A 15,884-nucleotide genomic window follows, 5' to 3' on the forward strand; every position below is an offset into this window, starting at 1 on the left:
AGCACAAAAGTTTCGGCAATTTGGCACTCATTATATGGGACTTTAATCAATCAGCACTTCGAGTTGATTTTTTTTTTTTTTTTTTGCCTGAAAAAATTTAAGTTCCCAATGTTTCTTTATTAACTGATCATTAATAAAGTAACACAAATCAACTATGTAACTAGCTGGTGATTTTATATCAATTTGCAATTAATCAAATCATAATCATGTCATGACAAAATCCCAACACTTTATGTATGTTACTGTGTGAATAAAGACTAATTTGTTAATAGCAAACTTCAGCTTTAATTGTTTAAATTAGTTCAGATTTTTGCAGTAGATTCTAAAATATGACGGTTTATTAGTAAGATGAGCAGGTGTACAAGCCTGTATCACTGAACTGTCACTTCCTCAAACTGAGATTATAACTGAATAATGAATGAAAAACTCGAACTCAAAATATGTTTTACGGTATGACATCAATCGAGTGCCTTTTCTTCAACGCTGCCGCTACATATAAAACGATTATTGTGCAGAATGTGGTGGAAGGAAGCTAAGGACGTGTTCCAAAACACCTGATAGACAGCTAGCTGCTGCTGCTAGCCTTATCGGCAAAGACAATCAAAATGCAGCTGACTGCGGCTACACTGACGTACAGCAGTCGAGGCCTTTTCCAACCTGCTACCTCGTGAACATAAATAAAGACTGTGACTTGGTTGTCGCTGGTGTCCCTACCGTTATTTTTGGAGGATGCTCAGTGAGAGAGAAAAAACCCCTCCGTTCTTGTTGAGGCTAATTAGAGGTGCTGTTTTTAGCCGGAATGAGGTTGCTGCCTCTCCGCTCGCTCTGCGTCAGTCACAGCCGATGACGTCAATCTGTCATCTTCTCACCCGCAAAGGCGCGCCCCCGACGCCTATTGCGAGCGCGCGCCTTTAATTACACGTGAGCACAGTCATCCAAACATCAATCAGGCGATTATGTTCACCGAAGGAGGGTGGCTTTTTGCTTCTTTTTTTGTTTGTTTGCTTCGGATTGTTCTGTGTCATCAAAAAACAAAATTTTCGAATTGATCCAAAATCCACAACCCGAATATTCAATACTGTACAAAAGGTTTCACACACTTTCAGTGTGCTTAGAACTTAAAAATAATAAAGAACTGCGGAATACCAAAATACGTGACTACTTTTCACCTTTAAAATGAAACATAACTTCATATTTTCTTTTGACTTGTACAAGCAGTTTCGAAGAAATCAGGTCAATGCAGTGGTGTGTGTGTGTGTGTGTGTGTGTGTGTGTGTGTGTGTGTGTGTGTGTGTGTGTGTGTGTGTGTGTGTGTGTGTGTGTGTGTGTGTGTGTGGTGGTGGTGGTGGGGGGGGGGCTGACCAGGGGTGTGATAAAATATGAAAATATGGAAAGGTCTTGCATAAACAAAGGGATGATTAATGGACGCCACATGCAGAATTACAAGTGTTTGAAAGAAAAATTGTGTATTAAAAACAACGAGAGAGTATTTAGTTTCTCATATTGCCTTAGAAGGTCAGAAAAAGGCTACAGACCTCTATAATACCAGTGTGCCTTCAACACACCCAACCAAGTAATAATGGCATCTGTGTTTGTGCTGTGTGCTGGACACACCAACAAAGGAATTTAACTTTATATTATTATTATTGTTTAAAAAATGTAACTTGTGGTTAGTACAAATGCCTCCCAAACAGAAGGTTCAGAGTCACCCCTGCCCCAATTTGCAAGTACATCAACAGTCAGATTTGATTATTTATTAATTGAGGAATATAAATCCTGGCAAATTTCAGATTTGATTATTTTATTCACTCATGGAACAAGGAAAAAACTAAAACTCTAGGGTGCAGAAAGGAGTGTCTTATATAGGTCCTGAGTCTTGCTGGTGCCAGTGCTCATTCCCAGATTCCATCGCATGAAGCGCATCAAAATCAGTGACTCCCCCGGATGAGATGTTAGTCAGGTTGACAGGTTGTGTCCTCATTCACTAGTCAAGGCCCATACCCATTAGCTAGACCATGAATTGAATCCAGGCCTGTACACACCTATTTCTATATCTACAGATAGAAAGTGATATTTTTATATTTAATTGTACTGTGTAAGTCCCTTCGGCTTCTCCCATTTTTTTCACTCGAGGTCACCACAGCAGATCCAAGATGCAATGGATGCCCTCCCTGACACAACTCCACATTACATGGAGAATAGGCAAAGGCTGGGAAACTTCTGCAATGAAAACAAGCCTTTTAATTGTACTGTGTATATATGTATGTAAGAATTTGTAACCAGAAATTAAGCTCTATTAAATCAAATCAAGTCACATATATATATAAGTTAATCTAAATAAGTCATTTGACTTTCTTGCGTTATCCTCCGCATTTTATTTCATGTCAAACTGCTGTGTTCACATTTGTACCGTTTGTGGCGCTATTGCGCCACTCGGTTTGCCAACCGCCAATAAACCACACAGTAGGAGTAAAAGAAGAAGAAGGAAACTTGATGTAGTCATGGCGGCTGGGGACCAGCTTGGTGCCGCAGAAGGTTTGAAAGGACTCGCTCGACATTTAAACTGTTTAAATGAAGACAACAAAGCGACACGAAAAAGGGCTTTAGAGCAAATACGAGGGGAAACTGTGGAGAAGCGGCTGTCCAGCAGCGTGCTACAAGAGATTTTTACCGCCGTCCTGAAGCCTGTTTTGAACTGTGTGTCAGATCCGATGGAAAGATGCCGAGAAATCGCGATAACCCTGATCACAGACTTTATTCGTTGTGTCCAACAGCCAGAGGAGTCGTTGCCTTATTTGATGCCCTGCCTGGCTCAGCGGTTCGGGGGCAAAGAGCTGCTGGAACCGGCAGAGGAGCTTCGGCTAGCAGCCTTGGAGTTGTTGACGCTCACAGTGGAAGTGTGCGGGAAGCACCTAGGGCCGTTTCTCACTGAAATGATCTGTATTCTACACAGAACCATCGTCGACCCCTTTCCAGATGTTAGAAGAGAAAGCTGCAAATGTGCCATAAAATTTGCGAACTCTGTGCCAGGTTGGTGGTGTTGTTGCTAAAGCTAGTTGCCATGGTTACGAAGCACGTGTGGCTTTATTTGCGACAGAAAAGTTCGCTTTCCGGTACCTCCCCAGCAGCAGCTCATAAATGGTCCATGCATCTGAAGCCAGGTAGAGAGAGGTCAGAGGGTCAACATAAAAAAAAAAAAACGCCCAGGCTAAGGATTTGTCAAGGACAGTGTGACTGCGTGCGACAGCTTTGTCACATTAAACGAACGCATACACAGGCATCTCTAGATCGACCCTGGATGTAGATATCCTATCCGGGATTTGATCAAGAGACAATCTTCGTTGCCAACGAGGGCCGATTGACAACTTTTGAGCCTGACCCAGAAAAAGTAGGACATAGTAACAGCACCGACACTTAACTCAGTCATGGTAATGTCAACATGGCACTTAACTGACTAAACCAATTGAAGTACAAAAACACAATAAATCAGTAAAACTAACTACACGGTTAAACTAACATGAGCCACAATAACAACATTTAAAACACTGAACTCCCATGGTGCATTGCAGCACAACATCCATTGTTCACTGTTGTTGGCTAATATTGCTAATTTCTCAAAATACTAGTTTTTTCAATTTTCAATTTATTTTCATTTATATAGCGCCAAATCACAGCAGAGTTGCCTCAAGGCACTTCACACAAGTAAGGTCCCCCACAGCAGCAGTGGTAAGGAAGAACTTCCTCTGAGGAAGAAACCTCAAGCAGACCAGACTCAAAGGGGTGACCCTCTGCTTGGGCCATGCTACAAACATAAATTACAGAATAATTTACAAAACTAATATAGAGGAAATGCTGTTGGTGCACAGCACAGTTCTATCAACTTTCTGTTTTCGCAGTGTTCATGCTTGACCTAAAATACATTCGCATACCAAATGGCAAATGTCAGCTCTCCCCAGTTTTTCCATGATCAAAGCCATACACACGCATGCGTACACGTACACAGAGGCCACTTGGCTATTATAATATTGATATATATGTATATATATCTCATCAGAAGCGCAAATGGTGATGTTGGAGAGTGGAAATTCAAAATTCATGGTGTTTTATTGATCGCGCTTCTGCATGAAATGAATGGGTTCTTCAAAGTGGATGGAAAGTCCCTGTGATGTTTTCACACATTTTACAAAATATTCCATAAAGTATTACACTGATACATCATAGCCGAGTGTAATTCCACTTTTATTCAGGTGGAAAATGTGATGTGAGAAAGTGTGCTCCGGGCCTGAATGTTAGGCTTGGTCTTGTGTTACAAGACACACTGATAAATCTCTAACTCTAGTCCAAATTTTGTTTAAAGGTTTTCACTTAAAGGTTTTGCCGTATTCTCTTCCTACAAATCTGACCCCTGCTTGTTTTGATGTGCAAGGTTTGACATCTTTTGTATCACAGTCTGGCCTCAGTAATTATGCAGTTAATATTCTGAGCTGTGATTAAACATGTGGTGAACTTAATGTAATGCATAAAAGCCTGCTGATCCCTGAAATATGCCTGAACCTAATATACTCAACAAAAATATAAACGCAACACTTTTGGTTTTGCTCCCATTTTGTATGAGATGAACTCAAAGATCTAAAACTTTTTCCACATACACAATATCACCATTTCCCTCAAATACTGTGCACAAACCAGTCTAAATCTGTGATAGTGAGCACTTCTCCTTTGCTGAGATAATCCATCCCACCTCACAGGTGTGCCATATCAAGATGCTGATTAGACACCATGATTAGTGCACAGGTGTGCCTTAGACTGCCCACAATAAAAGGCCACTCTGAAAGGTGCAGTTTTGTTTTATTGGGGGGGGGATACCAGTCAGTATCTGGTGTGACCACCATTTGCCTCATGCAGTGCAACACATCTCCTTCACATCATCCGTGAAGAGAACACCTCTCCAAAGTGCCAAACAGCAGCGAATGTGAGCATTTGCCCACTCAAATCGGTTACGACGACGAACTGGAGTCAGGTCGAGACCCCGATGAGGACGACGAGCATGCAGATGAGCTTCCCTGAGACAGTTTCTGACAGTTTGTGCAGAAATTCTTTGGTTATGCAAACCGATTGTTCCAGCAGCTGTCCGAGTGGCTGGTCTCAGACGATCTTGGAGGTGAACATGCTGGATGTGGAGGTCCTGGGCTGGTGTGGTTACACGTGGTCTGCGGTTGTGAGGCTGGTTGGATGTACTGCCAAATTCTCTGAAACGCCTTTGGAGATGGCTTATGGTAGAGAAATGAACATTCAATACACGAGCAACAGTTCTGGTTGACATTCCTGCTGTCAGCATGCCAATTGCACGCTCCCTCAAATCTTGCGACATCTGTGGCATTGTGCTGTGTGATAAAACTGCACCTTTCAGAGTGGCCTTTTATTGTGGGCAGTCTAAGGCACACCTGTGCACTTATCATGGTGTCTAATCAGCATCTTGATATGGCACACCTGTGAGGTGGGATGGATTATCTCAGCAAAGGAGAAGTGCTCACTATCACAGACTTAGACTGGTTTGTGAACAATATTTGAGAGAAATGGTGATATTGTATATGTGGAAAAAGTTTTAGATCTTTGAGTTCATCTCATACAAAATGGGAGCAAAACCAAAAGTGTTGCGTTTATATTTTTGTTGAGTATGCAACAGGACAATGTCAGCCTGAAACATAATGAAACATCAGCGTCGACACAAAAAACTGCAAATATTTCTTTTAAAATGTATGATTGGAAAATAAAAACTCCACCTTGCCTGAAGGTGCTTTTCTTTCCTTTTTTACCTTTTATATGTGTCTAACAACATGAAAATGACACAGAACATTGATATGTTTACTTTTCCTCCAACCTCAAACTGCTTCCAGTCATGTGCATAACTCTCAACTTGAATTTTTGACCCCTGTACAAACTGAAATTGACCTATGTCACCATTTGTGCTGTTTTTTTTTTTTTGTTGTTTTTTTATGATCAGACAAATAGTGTTGCATACTTTTCAATATGATTGGGGCATTTTTAATTGTCATCCCCTGTGTAATTCTTCATTGACCTCGACATGGCTGCAGCTGCTGCCTTGGGATGGAGATCATACTTTTTTTTTTTTCTTTTTTTTTTTGCAGGCCATGGCATACAGAGGCTATGCTGTGAGTCTTGTTTCCTTCCCTTAAACCCACTTAGTCCATGGACAAAAATACTAGATCATACATGGCACAACAGGGCAACCATGAAAAGACAGCATTTATATTACTTGAAATACTAGGATACAATAAATTTTATATCACAGCGTTGCTATTGCATCAATATATTGCTGACCTATATAGTAACTGTATTGCTAAAAGTACATTGCACTTCTTTTTCAGAGCACTTTCACTTGCAAGCTGAGAGTCTAGTGAGCCCACTTATGCAGACCATTGCTCATCACCACTCCCGTGTACGAGTGTCTGTAATCGAAGCTACCGGAGTGGTAATCCAGCATGGCACTGGGAAAAACCTAAATGACGTCCTCTCTCACCTGTCGCAGAGGCTGTTTGACGACTCGCCACAGGTTTGATTTACAAAAAGAACATGACTAAGCAGTATTAACTGTTGTCTAAAAATGCTCTCTGACCTAAATCTTGTAAGCAGGCAGACCTGAGCGCTTTCTGACCCTTGTAAAAAAGTACGACACAGTCAAAATATTGTCCCGCGATAACGCTTAAAGGTATTGCTTCTCTATTGGATTCACATGCTGTTAAAAGCTTGTAGGATTGTGCATGTGAGCACTCTGTGACCTGCTTAAAATTAGGTCACAGGCAAACCCTTTTCACTGTGATGTTTGTCAACATGTACTGCGATAGACTGTCCAGTGTGTACTCCGCTTCCCCCCTCCAATGACCGCTAGGATCGGCTCCAGCTCCCTGTGACTCATACATATTTAAATTATATCACTGGATTTGAATTTGCATGTATTTTGATCTAAAATGTTTTCATTTCTTAAATTTCCTTCTCTTTTGCCACAAAAAATTTGAGTACCCATGGCCAGTGTTTACAGTCTTTTTCAAACAGTTCATGTTATGGTCATTGCATTTATGTTTTTATCATTTGCATTTTGCATTCTAATGGATATTTGTGCTAGTTTCATTAAAGATGACAAAAACAGAGTACCTGTGAGCAGTTTTTCTGAGTGCTGTTTAGAAATGTGTCACATTTGAGGCAAATGAACAACAAGAACATATCCAAAAAGGCTACACAGTACACACAGCATTTAAACGCCACAAAATTTGCTATATTTTATTGAAATCCCCTAGAGCACAGACATTGGACATATGCACTGCTGCAACTGACATTACCAGGTCTCATCATAAGCTATAGAATTATGGAATCCTTGTTCAGAATTTATGATTCTCAAGAACTTCATCAAACATAAAGTTTTTGTGTAAATAACAGGGAAGCAACTTTATTTTTTTAATGCTTGATTATATTTTTGTCATCTGGTAGGGTGTGCTGTGACATCTGCTTATCCAGCAGGGGGTACTGCAACACCCTTAGCACTCCCACTTTCTACACTATATAAATATCATAGTTGCGTGATTGCGGATACATCTGTCAACAGTCACTGTTGGTAGGCTATGTCTGCTGCCAGTGCCCACCTCAAAGTGTCTTCTCTCTTTTTTTTTTTTTTTTTTTTTTTAACTCAAATATGGTCATCCTACTCGAATAACAGTTTCAGTTGACTTTGATAGTAATCAGAACTTGTAAATTAACTTAGAGGCAGCTGTGGTTAATATACACTCTGTACTTTTAATGGAATTCGTAAGAGTGTCAGGGAATGTTTACAAGACTGTAATGAGACCATTTGTGATGTACAAGGTCTGTTAGAAAAGTATCCGACCTTTTTATTTTTTTCAAAAACCATATGGATTTGAATCACATGTGATTGCATCAGCCAAGCTTGAACCTTTGTGCGCATGCGTGAGTTTTTTCATGCCTGTCTGTTGCGTCATTCGCCTGTGAGCAGGCTTTGAGTGAGGTGTGGTCCACCCCTCTCGTCTGTTTTTTATTGCGAATAAATGTCTGAACGATTTGGAGCTTTGCTGCATCAATTTTTTTCCAGAAACTGTGAGAGACCTCCAGGTGGACACCGTTCAGAAAATTAATATGGCTTTCAGGGATGATTTTATGGGGATTATACAGATTAAGGAGTGATCCAGACGGTTTAAAGACCGCCCACAACTGCTGAGAGCGCGGCGCGCTCCCAGCCCCCATCGACAGGCTCACACCCCGCTGGAACAACCAGATCATTTCCAACGTGAAGGCTTTGTTGATCCGGGACCTTGTCTGACTTTCACAAAAAGGCTGAAGATGTGGACATCAGCACTTTTTCGGTACATTCCACTGTTACAGGAGTTTTTTTCATGGAAAGAAAAGCGGAGGGACGCGCCACGGAGCCGTTCATTACGCGGGACAAAACCACCTCGGTGTTGGTCTCACAGGACGGCTTAAAGGTGAATTTCAGATGGATTTCAGTTGCTTTTCAGTCGTGTGATTATCCGATTGTGATTGTGCATGAGCTGGACCTGCCCCAACATGTCCTGGAAGGCTTCATCACGGCGTTGCTTTGCGCCATGCAGCTTCAACATACCGGATCAAGACAGCGTCCAGTTTAGAAATGAACGGCACATTCCACTGTTACAGGAGTTTTTGTCATGGAAAGAGGAGCGGCTCCACCGCGCGTTGCGGTGGAGCTGCATGGTGCAAAGCAACGCCGTGATGAAGCCTTCCAGGACATGTTGGGGCAGGTCCAGCTCATGCACAATCACAATCGGATGATCACACGACTGAAAACCAACCGACAGCCGTCTGAAATCCACCATTAAGCTGTCCTGTGAGACCAACACGGAGGTGGTTTTGTGCCGCATAATGAACGGTTCCGTGGTGCGTCCCTCCGCTCCTCTTTCCATGACAAAAACTCCTGTAACAGTGGAATGTGCCGTTCATTTCTAAACTGGACGCTGTCTTGATCCGGTATGTCGTCTGACTAGCACAGGAATTGTGAAAAGAGTGGACATCAGCATTTTTTCGGCACATTGAGACAGCCGTGCGGAGGAATTCCGCGTGTCGTGGTGGAGCTGCATGGCGCAAAGCAACGCCGTGATGAAGCCTTCCAGGACATGTTGGGGCAGGTCCAGCTCATGCACAATCACAATCGGATAATCACACGACTGAAAAGCAACCGGAATCCATCTGAAATCCACCTTTTAGCCGTCCTGTGAGACCAACACCGAGGTGGTTTTGTCCCGCGTAATGAACGGCTCCGTGGCGCGTCCCTCCGCTTTTCTTTCCATGAAAAAAAACTCCTGTAACGGTGGAATGTACCGAAAAGTGCTGATGTCCACATCTTCAGCCTTTTTGTGAAAGTCAGACGAGGTCCCGGATCAACAAAGCCTTCACGTTGGAAATGATCTGGTTGTTCCAGCGGGGTGTCAGCCTGTCGATGGGGGCTGGGAGCGCGCCGTGCTCTCAGCAGTTGTGGGCGGTCTTTAAACCGTCTGGATCACTCCTTAATCTGTGTAATCCCCATAAAATCGTCCCTGAAAGCCATATTAATTTTCCAAACGGTGTCCACCTGGAGGTCTCTCACAGTTTCTGGAAAAAAATTGATGCAGCAAAGTTCCAAATCGTTCAGACATTTATTCGCAATAAAAAATAGACGAGAGGGGTGGACCACACCTCACTCAAAGCCTGCTCACAGGCGAATGACGCAACCGACATGCGTGAAAAAACTCACGCATGCGCACGAAGGTTCAAGCTTGGCTGATGCAATCACACGTGATTCAAATCCATATGGTTTTTGAAAAAATAAAAAGGTCGCATACTTTTCTAACAGACCTCGTATGTCTTAGAGGCAGAGGCATTTCCAAAAAGACAGGAGGTGAAGCTGTAGGTGGCAGAGCTGGTGATGCAGTGATTTTTCCTTAAGAGTGATGAGGGTGGACATGTTTATGATGAGCATATCAAAGGACCAGCGCAGGCCAGATGGGTTGGAGACAAAGCAAGAGAAATATTGAGATGATTTGGGCATGTGCAGAGTTGGGAGGCAGGGTATATCAGGACAAGGATGCTGAGTTTGGAACTATCAGGCAAGAAGAGAAGAAGAATGACAAAGAGGAGGTTTATGGGTATGATGTGGGTTAACATGCAAGGGGTTGGTGTGAAAGAAGGAGATACGAGTACAGATGACAGGGTGAGATGGAGATTGATGATCTGTTACGGTGATCCCTAACAGGAGCAACTGAAAGAAGTCGCTCTTCATGTTAGTGTTATTACATATATTCTCCACATTATTTTTGTGGAGAAAAACGTAGGGACCCATGTAGTTTAGGGCACCCAGGCATGTCCTGTGAATTAATTCACTACTGCTGTCAAGTCACTTTACATGTGCTACTGTTGCATTTACATGTAGGCCTCACAGTCAAGTTCAAATTATTACTTTTGCTAGAAAAATCAATAACTTTTCTCTGAATAATGCATTTTCTGTCAGGTGAGAAAAGCTGTGACTGCAGTTGTTGGTGACTGGCTGCTCCACTTGAGAGATAGGTATTCGTATTTCCATAAACTGATCCCACTCCTGCTGAGCAGTACCAGTGATGAGATCCCAGAGATCAGGTAAAAATACAGTTATAATTTATGCATTGTTTCATAATGCTCTGTGGCACGTTAATCTACACAGTATATTCTTAACATTCAGGCAGTTTAGTTTTTTTTTACCAGGTTTGACATGAAAAGGAACAAAAGCATGATGAAATTTTCTCCAAAATGTACATAAAATACTACACATAATTAGAATAATGGCTATTATGGAAAATGATGATGTTGCCTTTACTGTAGACTTCTCGCAGATAATTTGTGGAAGCAGGTTGGCGCCCAGTGGGAGAAGGAGAATGAGGACGACATCAAGGACAAGATGGACTTCCTCCTGATGCCACATTCCTTTTACCCATCAGAAGGTGAACTAACTTCTCTGCTTGCATTTTTAGTGGACCAGGGGCCTCATGTACAAAGACTTGCGTGGATTTCCTACTAAAGTACTGAGTCCGCCAAAACCCAGAAAATGGCGTAAGCACAAAAATTTTCAGATGTATCAAGTGTGCGTATGCATGGATCCATGTAAGTTCTCTCTGTACATCCCAATCAACGTGGAATTGAGTGCACATGCACACGCACCAAGCTTTTCCCTCCCCACGCCCCTATTTGAATATGCAAATATGCAAATCAGTGTAAATAATAACAGGATCAGATAGCTGTCCCGTTAATTTGTTTATTTTTTTTTCTTAAGGCAGTGAAAGTTTTTTTTTCTCAGCTGTCTTCAGCTGTATATCAGTCCTAGCATACTATTTTGAATACAATTTTGAGTCCAGTATATACAAGTAGCATATGCATTACATTTTGACAACAGCTAAAATGTATACAGCTGGAACAGTTAAGTTAAAAACACTTTTTCCTGCTTTGCCCAGTACCATTTGGTTAAGTTATTTCTGGTCTGCTGTTACCGTTACGTGAACATGGTAGTACTTTAAACCTTTGGAATTGGCAATCCATCAACATTTTAACTGTTATGGGTTATGACGTGAGATGCGACTGTGTAGACCTGAGTTTGATTCCCACTCCTGCTACCTATGTGTGTCCTAGGACAAGACAGTTGATCTGGATTGTCCCAGTCTAAAGCCGTGGTCCCACCGAGTAATGAACGATGAATAAAGAACCACATAGCATGTTTTTTTTGGTATGAGTCAAGTTATTAAGCAAACGTTAGAGAATAGTGGCTCTTAGAGGCAGAGTATTCGACTAATAACGCCTTGGTCCCACCGAATAATGAAGGCTGAAGAAGGAGCCATGCATGGGTGTGGGGTGATTATTTGAAGAATGACCCACGTTTTCATCTTAACACGTATCCACTATGAAGGTGCCTCTATGTGCCTCTCTGTACCCCACATGTGCCACGTAGCAGCCTGTAGTGAGCCATGACCGACCTGTCATTACAGCCTTGAATGGCTCGCATCAGCCACACTAAGCCACGTAGTGCCATGATAGCGCCATGATAACGCCATGTTGGCGCACGTTTAGGCATGAGTTTGGTCCAAACCTCCAGCCCTCCCACACCTGGTCCCTTCAAAGTGTGGGTTTTCAATTCACAGATTCACAGCAGCATTTAAAGATGTCCCTTTTTTTTTTTTTTTTTTTTACACAGTCCAAAAATAGACACTCCATCACAGTTCCGCAGTTGTGCGCTGTGCGCCAGGCTGCAGTCCACCTGTAATGCACCAGACCAGCTAGACCCAAACCACGGGTTCCTGGAGAGCCGCCCCTGTGCTCCTCGCTGGCTTCGCGGCTCTCTGGCTTTTTTTTTTTTTTTTTTTTTTGCGGCTTTAAACACACAAAACTTTGTTTGTCCATTTATTTCTGCAAAATCGCTCTTTTGCGCGTGCGCTGCTGTTGTCCTTTCATGGACAACCGCCTCTCTGCTCTTTCTGGCTTCCGTTCCATCCGTGGTTTGCTGGCTTTATTTTTTCCCTGGCTTTAAGCACAATCATTTTTACAACGTGATTCCACTTTAACTTTGTCTTCGTCTGTTTATTTCTGCAAAAGCGCTCTTTTGCGCGCAGTGCCGTTCTGCATATAGAATGAGGTGGCCGTTTTATTATATACACCTGTGGATCATTTTCAATATATATATTTCTTTATTTCTTCCGCAGCTTACAAGTCACCACGATACAACTTTTAACTTTGTGTTGTCTTCAAAATCGCTCTTTTGCACACTCTCCACCTGTGTTGCTGCACAGCTCCTGCTCTTAGCTGCTCCACTGGAGTTATCTTCCACGGCTTTAAACACACATCCACTTTCACGCAGTCATCCAAATTTTAACTTTGTGTTCGTCCAATATTGACTGAAATATCACTCTTTTGTGAGCTGGCGTTCTGCCTAAATGCTCGTTTGAAGCGTGATGAGGAGTCACTACTGCCTCAGTGCGCACACACAGCGGAGCTCATGTGATACATTAATTCCAGAAGTGATTACAGGTATTTTCGGCATCCAAGGTTTGACAGAAAATGATTAATCTGCTACAAAATAATTATTTTATATAGAGTCCAGCGCACAGAGCAGGTGGAATTTGGTGCGCAAAGAGGAGACCCGCTCCAAAAATAGCCTCTCAGGTCTTGCCTCAGTGCGCACACACAGTGATCCATTAACAAGATATTAAATCAACATACTTTTACATACAACAGACATCAATATACAGACATACTTTTATAGCAAGGAACTGTTTTATCAAGCTATAAAAAACATTAAAAATAATTACCTTAAGCTGCTTAAAATACATCCCACATGGAGCAGGAAAGAGAGGAAAAAAGTGTCCAGATGAAACAGTCCTCTGTGATGCCAGAAGTGATTAGAAGTGTTTTCAACATCCAAGGTTTGGCAGAAAATGATTAATCCACTACAAAATATATAGAGTCCAGCGCACAGAGCGGGTGCAATTGTGTGCGCAAGAGGAGGAGCCACTCCAAAAATAGCCTCTCAGGTCCTGCGAAGGTGCCAGGCGCACGGATAATGGACTTTTTGCAGACTCGTAAGCACCACGCAAATGCCTCTAAGCCGTCGCAGTAACTCGAACACAAACTGCGCCACGCTGTTGTTGCTAAATTTTGAACATCTTGAAATTAGCGCCACGCTCAGAGAGGAGCCTCGTTAACTGAAGATAATGCCTCTAAAAGCCACTCTGAGCCACTATAATGCCACGATAGCTCACAAAACAAAAAAACAGGGTGCGTGGCTCCTTCTTCACTCCTTCTTCACTCGGTGGGACCGAGGCTTAACACACCGAATCCCCACATGATCAGAGATGAGCCTCAGATCACAAAACGCATGGTTCAGATCTCATAATTTTTTGGATCAGAAAACAAAAAAACAAAAGACATACTAGTTTACTTTCAATTTTCAGGCATGAGAATGAGAAATCCTGAAAGTGAGCGGGGGTCTGGGGCCTGCCATAGGACCTCAGCCAAGTCCATGTTGGAGACCTGGTGGGGCACCCCAGGGGGTTCTTGGATTTTAAGCAAAATTAGACTCATTTTAAGCCATATTTTTAGCATGTCTTGGCATCAATAAATATATTTTAAAAACAAACAAACAAATAAACACTTTTTCCATTCATGGAATTTGCAGATGCCAGCAAGATGGAGATTATCTGAAAACACAGATACTGATTTTCGAGCATTCTTTACTACCATGAGAACATGTGATTGCACAAAGTATTCTGGTCATAGCTGTGGAGTTTCAGCCATCTCTCCTGCGCGGGCTCGATTAATTGAGTCTGTGCTATCAAACAGAGACAGACATACATTGATGATGATCTAAAAGCGATCTTAATGCGTATCTAAAGTGAAGCAGTGTTCTCACACACACATTCACATATATATATATATATATATATATACACAACAAAAATATAAACGCAACACTTTTGGTTTTGCTCCCATTTTGTACGAGATGAACTCAAAGATCTAAAACTTTTTCCACATACACAATATCACCATTTCCCTCAAATATTGTTCACAAACCAGTCTAAATCTGAGATAGTGAGCACTTCTCCTTTGCTGAGATAATCAATCCCACCTCACAGGTGTGCCATATCAAGATGCTGATTAGACACCATGATTAGTGCACAGGTGTGCCTTAGACTGCCCACAATAAAAGGCCACTCTGAAAGGTGCAGTTTTATCACACAGCACAATGCCACAGATGTCGCAAGATTTGAGGGAGCGTGCAATTGGCATGCTGACAGCAGGAATGTCAACCAGAGCTGTTGCTCGTGTATTGAATGTTAATTTCTCTACCATAAGCTGTCTCCAAAGGCGTTTCAGAGAATTTGGCAGTACATCCAACCAGCCTCACAACCGCAGACCACGTGTAGCCACACCAGTCCAGGACCTCCACATCCAGCATGTTCACCTCCAAGATCGTCTGAGACCAGCCACTCGGACAGCTGCTGAAACAATCGGTTTGCATAACCAAAGAATTTGTTGCGTCTGTTATGGACGAAGAACACAGGTGCATTTTATTGATGGCATTTTCAATGCACAGAGATACCGTGACGAGATCCTGAGGCCCATTGTTGTGCCATACATCCAAGAACATCACCTCATGTTGCAGCAGGATAATGCACGGCCCCATGTTGCAAGGATCTGTACACAATTCTTGGAAGCTGAAAATGTCCCAGTTCTTGCATGGCCGGCATGCTCACCGGACATGTCACCCATTGAGCATGTTTGGGATGCTGTGGACCGGCGTATACGACAGCGTGTACCAGTTCATGCTAATATCCAGCAACTTCGCACAGCCATTGAAGAGGAGTGGACCAACATTCCACAGGCCACAATTGACAACCTGATCAACTCTATGCGAAGGAGATGTGTTGCACTGCATGAGGCAAATGGTGGTCACACCAGATACTGACTGGTATCCCCCCCCCCCCCCCCCCAATAAAACAAAACTGCACCTTTCAGAGTGGCCTTTTATTGTGGACAGTCTAAGGCACACCTGTGCACTAATCATGGTGTCTAATCAGCATCTTGATATGGCACACCTGTGAGGTGGGATGGATTATCTCAGCAAAGGAGAAGTGCTCACTATCTCAGATTTAGACTGGTTTGTGAACAATATTTGAGGGAAATGGTGATATTGTGTATGTGGAAAAAGTTTTAGATCTCTGAGTTCATCTCATACAAAATGGGAGCAAAACCAAAAGTGTTGCGTTTATGTTTTTGTTGAGTGTATATATATATATATATATATATATATATATATATATATATAT

At 42.4% G+C, this 15,884-nt stretch overlaps 2 protein-coding genes across 2 annotated transcripts in view; one reads left to right on the forward strand and one right to left on the reverse strand.

Annotated features, from left to right (window-relative positions):
- Nucleotides 1–871, reverse strand: part of prkar1b (protein kinase, cAMP-dependent, regulatory, type I, beta) — a 205,812-nt gene extending 204,941 nt beyond the window's left edge. Inside the window, exon 1 of the mRNA XM_034191217.1 lies at nt 715–871. The gene's annotated coding sequence lies outside the window, so the exon portion shown is untranslated. The remainder of the gene's footprint in view (nt 1–714) is intronic.
- A 1,623-nt stretch (nt 872–2,494) lies between these two features.
- The window catches only part of LOC117528586 (dynein assembly factor 5, axonemal-like), a 72,744-nt gene continuing 59,354 nt past the window's right edge, over nt 2,495–15,884 (forward strand). The window contains exons 1-4 of the mRNA XM_034191216.1: nt 2,495–3,030; nt 6,390–6,574; nt 10,550–10,674; nt 10,897–11,015. Of these exons, the coding sequence (XP_034047107.1) occupies nt 2,502–3,030; nt 6,390–6,574; nt 10,550–10,674; nt 10,897–11,015 (958 nt within the window). The 5' untranslated portion in view covers nt 2,495–2,501. The remainder of the gene's footprint in view (nt 3,031–6,389; nt 6,575–10,549; nt 10,675–10,896; nt 11,016–15,884) is intronic.

This window comes from Thalassophryne amazonica, chromosome 16 (genome assembly GCF_902500255.1).
Source record: "Thalassophryne amazonica chromosome 16, fThaAma1.1, whole genome shotgun sequence".
NCBI classification, from domain to species: Eukaryota; Metazoa; Chordata; class Actinopteri; order Batrachoidiformes; family Batrachoididae; genus Thalassophryne; species Thalassophryne amazonica.